This window comes from Jatropha curcas, chromosome 4 (assembly GCF_041381405.1).
Source record: "Jatropha curcas cultivar XTBG-Jc1 chromosome 4, XTBG_Jcur_1.0, whole genome shotgun sequence".
NCBI lineage: Eukaryota > Viridiplantae > Streptophyta > Magnoliopsida > Malpighiales > Euphorbiaceae > Jatropha > Jatropha curcas.
In genome coordinates, this window is record NC_143154.1 from 5,649,954 (window position 1) to 5,658,770 (window position 8,817).

General features: G+C 34.3%; 2 protein-coding genes across 5 annotated transcripts; one reads left to right on the top strand and one right to left on the bottom strand.

The window, feature by feature from the left end:
* The first annotated feature begins 1,012 nt into the window (after window positions 1-1,012).
* TLP2 (tubby like protein 2) lies at window positions 1,013-4,289 on the top strand. Its single transcript, XM_012224288.4, has 5 exons — window positions 1,013-1,333; window positions 2,097-2,499; window positions 2,588-2,675; window positions 3,165-3,294; window positions 3,380-4,289. The coding sequence occupies exons 2-5, from the start codon at window positions 2,140-2,142 to the stop codon at window positions 4,050-4,052; spliced, it is 1,251 nt and encodes a 416-aa protein (XP_012079678.1). The 5' UTR covers window positions 1,013-1,333; window positions 2,097-2,139; the 3' UTR covers window positions 4,053-4,289.
* Window positions 4,290-4,983: 694 nt separating this feature from the next.
* Window positions 4,984-8,130, bottom strand: APC10 (anaphase promoting complex 10). Of its 4 annotated transcripts, none has more exons than XM_012224291.4 (7): window positions 7,972-8,130; window positions 7,375-7,578; window positions 7,199-7,259; window positions 6,975-7,067; window positions 6,800-6,870; window positions 5,641-5,745; window positions 4,984-5,545 (listed from the first exon to the last, which is right to left on the bottom strand). In XM_012224291.4, exons 2-7 carry the CDS (start codon window positions 7,551-7,553, stop codon window positions 5,476-5,478), a joined length of 579 nt encoding a protein of 192 aa, XP_012079681.1. In that variant the 5' UTR covers window positions 7,554-7,578; window positions 7,972-8,130; the 3' UTR covers window positions 4,984-5,475. The 4 variants fall into 4 exon arrangements, with proteins under 4 accessions (XP_012079681.1, XP_012079679.1, XP_020537355.1 ...); XM_012224289.4 differs by having other exon boundaries at window positions 6,975-7,073; XM_020681696.3 differs by lacking the exon at window positions 7,972-8,130 and adding an exon at window positions 7,767-7,948 and having other exon boundaries at window positions 6,975-7,073.
* Between the last annotated feature and the right edge of the window lie 687 nt (window positions 8,131-8,817).

Below are 8,817 nucleotides of genomic sequence, written 5' to 3' on the forward strand. Positions count from 1 at the left end.
TTGGTCCCGAAAAAATATTTTGCATTCTAGATTGTAGTTAGTTAATCTTTAATTTTATTTATCTAATTTTTCCTATACATAGTCTAAAAATTGAATCGAATTGGGACTCGGGGAAAAAGAAAGGAGGGAAGGAGAAAGGGTATATAAATAACACAATATGCCATTTATGTGATTTGAACCAACTCAATAAACTTGACTATTTATCATCTTAATAATATTTCTAGCTGATCATGTTAAAAGTAGAGACTTGATTAAAAATAAAAAATTTTAGAAAGTTAAGCACCAAAATTTATAATTTTATCAAAAAATTTTTATGTTAATATGTAGTTCTAATAATCAACCAACGGATTGTCTGGGTGGCAAGAATTCAAGTCCTGAAAGAGGTAATTGTCAATTTTTTTTTTTTAAAAAACAAAAAAATCCAACAGCTAAACAAAAATTAAAAAAAAAAAACTTTGACTATCATTATTTTTATTTAAAATTGATATTTGAAAGATAAAATCCATAATAATGTCTATATAATAATATCTAATTTTTTAATGTTTAAATTATATTATTAATTTTTTATTTATTCACGGATAAGGGTAATATTTAAATAAAATATTCTCCTGATTCTAATTTTTTAATCTTGTAAGTGAATATTGTCAACTTCAACAAATTACCAAAAAAAAAAAAAAAAAGAAAGATTGATGTAAACCATTTTATAGAAAAAAAGCTAGCATAGTGTTTTTGATAATTTCATGAAGGGTTTTTGTATTTTTTTTTCCATCTAAAAGAATAAAGGAAAAACAATTTTTGTTTTCCCTAAAAAAAAAAAAAAATTTTTTGTTAATCATGAGCCACGTGTACAATGCGTGGCGAAACGGGAATGTATGAGTATTCGGACAGTAGACTAATCCTTCCACCGAATTGGATTGTACCTTTTTTTTAACGGACTTCAATTATAATAATTAATAATTAATAATTTCTTAAAAAAAAAAAAAAAATAATAGATAAAATAAAATGTGGAAGGAACAGAAAAGATGGTTTGGATCCGTTTTAAGGGAGCGAATTTCGGCTGTAATTGAAACTGTCGTCTCTAAGAGCGAAGTTGCTGCTCTTTGCTGGTGGCAGTGGTGGTGGCGTTGGTGAGGCAGTGCCTCAATGTCGGTGCAAAAAGCTGACCAAAGCCTGGTCGACGTCGTTTTAGGCTTTGGCCTTGTTTCTCCGATGTGATCTCTGTTTCTCTGATCTTTTTTTTGTGCGGTTTTTTCATTGATTCATTTCAAAGATCGGAAGATTGTAGCATTTTAGCTGGTTGGGTTTGCAACGCTCTCTGTTCCTCCTGGTTGAGGTTGATTCTTTTTTCAAACTCGTCATTTTCCTTTTCTAAGATTATTTTTGTTTTTGTGTTTTGGGATGCTGTTAATTTAATGGAATTGATTTGTTGAAGAAATAAAATCAAATTCTTTGTTGGATTGGATCTTACAAGGGGATTTGTTTATTTATTGGAAAGTGTGTTTTTTCTTGTATTGGGGGAAGTTTTTGCAATTGTGAAAGGTATGATTTAGGTATGATTTACAGCATTTAACTGGTTTCATCGCTTTGTGTGTGTATATATTCCGATTCTTGCAAAGCATTGTAGTCCATTTGAAGTCAATTCCTACTATAACATATTGGAATTGCAATACTAGATTTATTTACCCATTTAACCCATTAATTTCTAATGAAAAAAATTTGTTACCAAATTGGGTCTGTCTCTCTTTTTTTTCCTCATTCTCTATATGATGGTAGTTGGATATTGAAGGAAAGGATTGATATGCTCCTGTGAATTAAGATGTCACCTTATCCAATGAAGTCTAATGAAAATCAAATGAATTTTGTAACCAAGTTGGGCTCTATATATATATATATATATATATATATATATAAAGTGAATGAACTGCTTTTTTATTTTTGGAGATTTTTATTGGATTTTGTATTTTATTTCTCTATATGGTTGTAGTTGAATATTGAAGGAAAGGATTATATATAATGGCGCAGTGAATGAACTGATTTTTTGTTTTTGGAGACTTTTATTGGATTTTGTAATATTTTATTTCTCTATATGGTTGTAGTTGAATAGTGAAGGAAAGGATTGATATGCACCTTTGAATTAAGATGTCCCTCAAAAGCATTGTGCGTGAGCTGAGGGAAATGACAGATGGAATTGGAAGCATATCAAGGCGGCGGGTTGATGGGAAGCCTTGGCGCGGACGTGGCAGGGCAAGGTCACATATTGCACCAGATGAAACTCCACCTGAATCAGAGCCGATTGAACAGGGCCAGTGGGCAAATCTACCACCAGAACTGCTATTGGATATCATTAGAAGGGTAGAAGAAAGTGAGACCTTGTGGCCTGCTCGTGCTGTTGTTGTTTCTTGTGCTTTGGTTTGTAGGTCATGGAGGGAAGTCACAAAGGAAATTGTCAAAACTCCTGAGCAATGTGGGAGGCTAACATTTCCCATCTCGTTGAAGCAGGTAATGCTATTCCCATCCCCTTTCCCATCCCTCCCCTGATTTACTTAATTACTGTTTGCTCTAACTTCTCTTTGGTGTTTGAAACTAGCCGGGTTCTCGAGAGTCTCCCATACAGTGCTTTATTAGAAGAGATGCTGCAACTTGTTCATATCTATTGTACTATGGTTTGGTTCCATGTGAGTATTGCTACTCTGACTCATATTTTTCCTTTCTTTTCATCATGGCAATTTATGCTTGTAGCTATTAATACCAGAAACGAAAGAAAACAAAAGTTGTTCACCGGTGTACCTGATGAGAAATGCTTAAGACTATTTTTCTGCCATTATTTATTTGTCTAGACTCTTGGTATTCCATTTGCTGCTGGAATGTAAATGTGATTGCCTTTTTTTAAACCTCCTGTTTATCGATTTTATAAAGAACGGTGACATTTCAATAATTCTTTCTGGTAGGAATTTTTGGGAACTCAATTTAATCTTGCTTTATATAAGTAGGGAAGTATTGTAGTTTCAAGGATAAAACAATATGGCTGATGATATGTTGGAGAACGCTATTCATTATCCCATTTTTCTGGTCTAGGAATTTCAGTTGATCAGAAAGCTCTGTTGTTTACATATTGTGAGGAAACATCACAAGTTACTAAAACTTCTTTTTTAATGGATTCATAGCTGAGACCGAGAGTGACAAATTGCTATTAGCTGCCAAAAAGATCAGAAGAGCAACATGCACAGACTTCATTATATCATTGGTTGCGGATGATTTTTCTCGCACCAGCAGCACTTATGTTGGTAAACTGAGGTAAGTCTTGCACATCATATATGCTATAATTAGCCTTGCCAAAATTTTTTAATGCCCAAACACCTTATTTTCTATCATTTTCCAGGTCTAACTTTTTAGGAACCAAATTCACCATATTCGATAGTCAACCTACATGTGAAGTGCCAATTCAACCAGCTAGCAGGACGCTTCGCAGATTCCATTCTAGGCAGGTTTCTCCAAAATTACCTGCATCTTCTTACTACAAGGGCACTATCACATATGAACTCAATGTTCTCCGCACGAGAGGGCCAAGGAGAATGCATTGCATTATGCACTCCATTCCTGTCTCTTCCATTGAGGAGGGGGGCACTGCCCCAACACCAACATCATTCCCAGAGAATTTTGATGATCGATTATCTTTCTCATCAGCTTCAAAAGGAAAGGAACCATTCTCAGATGTGAGTTTGGCAACCCCCTCAGAGTCACCAGCAATAGTCCATGGCTCTGCAGAGCCATTAATACTTAAAAACAAGGCCCCTAGATGGCACGAACAGCTACAGTGCTGGTGTCTGAATTTCCGAGGGCGTGTTACTGTTGCTTCTGTTAAGAATTTTCAGCTTGTTGCTGCTGTTGAGCCATCCCACAACATTTCAGCAGAAGAGCAAGAGAAAGTGATCTTACAATTTGGAAAAATTGGAAAAGACATCTTCACTATGGATTATCGTTACCCACTTTCTGCCTTTCAAGCCTTTGCAATCTGCCTGAGCAGCTTCGACACCAAACCAGCATGTGAATGATATGGTGCCTGAAAAATCGTTACCATAGTTTGCTGAATTGCTTCCTCACTTTTGAAACACATGCACTCTATGTGTAGCTCATCATGCATGACCTTTGCAGCTGATATTAGTGGCTTGATCTGTATTTCTTCTGATCATCAAATTTGACTTGTACTTTGTTTCATCAACTGAACGCTAATGCTAAATTAAAGAAGTTCAATGTACTGTATCTGTATAATTGTGCAGTATTCCCTTTAAGACTTGTCTAAATTAGCTAGAGCCTGCATTTCAACCCTTAACTGTTAGAGGCAATGACTTAGCTCTTAACTTTACTGCCTGATGTTATCCTTGAGCCTCGCATTGGAAGCGGAGCTGAACCGTGTAGAATTTTATAACTCCTCAAATTCGTTTAAATATTCATTTAAATATCTGTATCCAATAATATTTCCACTCATATTTTTCTCAAACCAGTTAAGTTGGTAGTATAAATTTTAAATTAAAGAGTGAATTTCATATGTTTTAATCATAAAAATTTCGTAACAGCTAAACTGTACTACAAAACTACAAATCTATCTGCAAGGAACGAAATGCTTGGAAGTTGGGACATGCATTAGGGGACACTAATTCTTCAAGGAAAGCAAAGCAGTGTGATTCTAACCTACTAGGCTGGTTTAGCATCTTATCGCAATCAATTTTGGCCAAAAGTTTGATCTCATAAGATACCTAGGAATATTGCAAAAGGGTTTTGGACCGTTTGGTACATGGTTTGTTACTGTTAGTTTCACTTGCACTGAATCTGGTTGCAAGGATTAATATATAACGAGTTTCGCACAAGAAACTGAAGATTTATAGTTTAACCTAATTGGAAAAGTAGTGATCAAAATTTGAATATAGTGATATAAAAATAAAAAAATAATAAATAAATGAAACCATTTAATAATGCTCTCAAATCTAAATAAAGGCTTCTTAAATCCCATTAAAAGACAGGCATAGATAAACAATGGCTTAGCTTGAGTTTGACATGGAAAGTCAATTCTCCAGCAATTCAAATATAGGTGGAACCTGTTGTTAGCACAAATAGAAACAAGTAGGTGGAAACCTAAATTGAACAGCCTCAAGTTAGAACTATCATTTAAAAACAGATTGAAACTCTTAACACTAGACAAAGCCACATACCTAGAAAACTGATCGTTATAAGGTAGGGCCATAATTTTAAACCATTCAATTAACTTTCTTTTCCACTCAGCTTTACTCTTTGTCACTCAAAAGCATACGGTAACAATGTTTCTGGTGACAATTGGTAATATTATCTCAATCTGAATATCTTCTTTCTTTGGTAATTGCAGAACGTAAGAGTTTACAGATGCCCAAAAATGAAGCTCGCATATTCTTGGATGGTCAATCCAGGGTTCTATTCCTTTGCTTTCTTGCTAGATCACATTTCTTATCTCACAGAAGAGTATGTTATAAACTCTCTTGAAGTAAATTGAAAAGGCTGATGGGGTATAGGATTCCTGCAATAGAGCATTTAAAAAGAAAGTTTCACTAAGAATGGCAGTGTTCAGCTTCTGATAAGCAAAAAATAGGAAGGGTGCATAAGATGACTCACGTTCGAGGTCCATAAACTTTGATCTGCCGTACATGAGTATCCCTTCCATTAAGATGATTTGATAGCACCGCAATTTGTAACATAAATGTATTGACAAAAGTTTCCCTGCCAAACAAATTAGTAGAAAGGTATTTACAATTTTAAGTACAAGTTTAAGAAATCAAATTAGACATTTCCATAAGTTATGTATTCCTACACTGCAGATGTTTTATACTGTCCAAATACATACTTTTTTCACTAAGATTTTCATCAATCCAAGAGTAATATCCAATGATCCATAAGATACTCCTCATACCAAATGACATTTTGAACCATAATTCTGATGGCTTTTTTTCCGGCTTATTGAAAGCAGGCCAAGTTCTCAGGGCTCAAGATGCCATCTAGACAAAAAAATAACTAAATAAAAAGAAACTTCCAATTCTATAAGGATGATGAACTTCTCAGGCTCAGCAAAATCAGAATAGAAGAGGATCAAAATCTTAATAGCAAGTTGATGAGAAAAAATTGGACAAGAATCACATAGAATATTCTTGTTATTCAGGATCAGATGGCAAGAGAAACAACAACCTGCAGCATAACTGAGGCATTTACTGGTAATAAAAACATATCATTCTCAAAATGAAAAGACAGAAATACAGAAGTACACTAGCTTCAGACTTCCATTCAATGAATAAACTCTCCAAAACTTGATTCCATTTGGACAAATCTAGAAATTTTTCAAACTTATGTATACTTCTATAATACTCAAAGCATTTGTTGGCTTGACATCAAGAGGATCAAGTAGCAACTTTGATTTCAAATGAAACAGAAACAAAAAAAATATTTCATTGCAAGGTCCAATTTTGACCTACTATGATTAAAATAAGATTATTATCTTTAATCATTCATTTGCTAGATATAGTCTACCAATGATCTTACAATAGTTAATGGCATTGAACTTCATGTCTGCATAACTTTTTTGAGATGTTTATCAGCTTTCAGTTCTAGGGAATAGTAGCTATTTAAGCCTCTTATGAGAAATATTAGATTTGAGCCCCAAACACAAGAACCGAGTGGAAGCTCAACTTAAACTATAAATTAAAGATGAGGCAAAAGGAAAAAATAAATTTGCAAAGTAGGTAAAAAGGGAGACTCAGCGCATGGGCATAGTAGTTGTTACCTAGGATCATTTCCAGATAAGGATAGATAAACCCAGCCAGATGGCTTGACAAGCTCCATAGTCTTGATCTCCTAAAGGTAGATCAGAACAGGTAATACCAAGCCAAATTAAAGCTTCACTCAGATTTAATACAAGAAGGGGAAAAAAACAAAACCTGCAAACTTTACTAACATACCTTCAAGTTATGAAATCCATCGCCAGCTCGAATAGAGATCTTACTTGGGGTATAGCTCTCATCAAGCTTGAAATCCACATAGAGTATAACCAGCTTCAACTCCGAACAAAAGAAAACAATATCCCACAGTTAACTCCTAGCTTCTAGAAAATGAATAAACAAAAATGATCTTTTTTTTTTAACAAATTAGACCATGTCAAAGTATAAGAAACCCAGATTCATACTTGCAGCTTTACTTTCTTCTGGAATTGAATATTCACCAAATGAGGCTGTGCACCGTCAGATCTAACAAATCACACAAACACACACACACACAAAAGGAGAAACATCATTCAAAGGTTTCATATATAGAAAAAGAGAGATTATAGAGAAATGAAAATAGTAACGTTTGGTTAGATACTGCCAAAAGGAATCAAGGTTGTCATCACGAAGAGAAGATACGCAATTGCCAGGTTTGCAAGAGCTGACACTCCAAGCAGCCTTTTTGCCCATTTCTCTAAGATCATCATCTACAATCAGATGTTGAGTCCCTCCTGTAATCTTCCCTTCTTCTTCGCCCTCTGACGATTCAGTCGCCATTTTCTATTCCAATCTGCAAATATAACTGCACAAGAAAGAAGAACAACCACGTCAAAATGACAAATTTGGCGCAAATTGTCAAAAAAATTCTATAAATTATTCAACATTTCTTTGAGGCATTTTATCAAACAACTGAATTACAATACACAACAGTGAAAACTTTAAATACTAAGCTCAAATCCATAAATAAACTCAAAACCTAATTCTTCTCACAAAGTAACAGCTTGATGCCTCAACTCAAAAAAAAAGAAAGAAAGGTTGCAAGACTTTCTTATTCCCAAACTGAGGAAAAGTCCATTTGGAACAAAACAGGAAGAATTAGACTGAGTATGTGATGGGAGGAAAGAGAGAGAAGCAAAAGACAGAACAAAGAACATAGGTGAAGGGAAAATGCTTCAGCCAAGCATATCACAGTTACCTTATGTGCGGCCGATCCAGTGGCGGAGGTATTGTTGGATAGCTAGTGGGATGGTGGTCGTTTACCGCTGTTGAGGAAATGTAGCTAACAGTAGATGAATTTGGGGGAGGGAAAATGGGTTTAATTTTGGCAAAGGAATTTTGCTTTTGCTTTTTCAATTAAATTACTTCATTCCTCCCATTTTATTTGCATGTTTTAATCAAACAATCATATTAAAAATTTAGTCAATAAAAATTATTTTATCTTTTTTTTATCCTTAAATATATTAATAGAATTTTTTCATTTAATAAATGATCATAAATGTTATCATGGAAAAATAAATTATTTATATGTATAAATTTAGAAACCTTGCAAATATTTTGAAACATCAAAAAAAGGAATAACAAGTAAACAAAATGAGACGGAAAGAGTATTATTTAATCCTTAAAATTTCACCAAATCAATAAATTCATCCATCTCTTTTCAAAAATAAATTAAATGATTCTTGATAGTTTTTTGTTTTTTAACAAAATAGTACTTTCATTCAAAATTATTAAAATATTTCATTAAGTGAAATAAAGAGATTAAACACATCAAAATATAGTAAAAAGTTTTAGAGTCTCGTTGTCTGACACCAGCTTCCGCGTGGTTCGTCCTCGAACCATATATGTGACATCCAGGTTTGGGGGCACCTACACTTTAGGCAAATCTCACATCGGCTAAGCACAAGGTGGAAGTAATGTACAAAAGGTGTGGCAGGCCTTAGGATGGCATGACGCGTTTTGGGCTATCATGCGTGGTTTCGCTGGCCCAGGAACAAAACCGTGTGGGCGGTTGGCCCAAAGTGAACAATATCATGCTCGGCCT

Coding starts and splice junctions, on each gene's coding strand:
- APC10 (XM_012224289.4), bottom strand. CDS start 7,553: ATGGCGACTGAATCGTCAGAGGGCGAAGAAGAAGGGAAGATTACAGGA. Junction 7,260..7,374: donor AACCTTGATTCCTTTTGGCA/GTATCTAACCAA, acceptor GTGATTTGTTAG/ATCTGACGGTGCACAGCCTC. Junction 7,074..7,198: donor AGAAGAAAGTAAAGCTGCAA/GTATGAATCTGG, acceptor TTTTGTTCGGAG/TTGAAGCTGGTTATACTCTA.
- TLP2 (XM_012224288.4), top strand. CDS start 2,140: ATGTCCCTCAAAAGCATTGTGCGTGAGCTGAGGGAAATGACAGATGGA. Junction 2,676..3,164: donor GTACTATGGTTTGGTTCCAT/GTGAGTATTGCT, acceptor ATGGATTCATAG/CTGAGACCGAGAGTGACAAA. Junction 3,295..3,379: donor ACTTATGTTGGTAAACTGAG/GTAAGTCTTGCA, acceptor ATCATTTTCCAG/GTCTAACTTTTTAGGAACCA.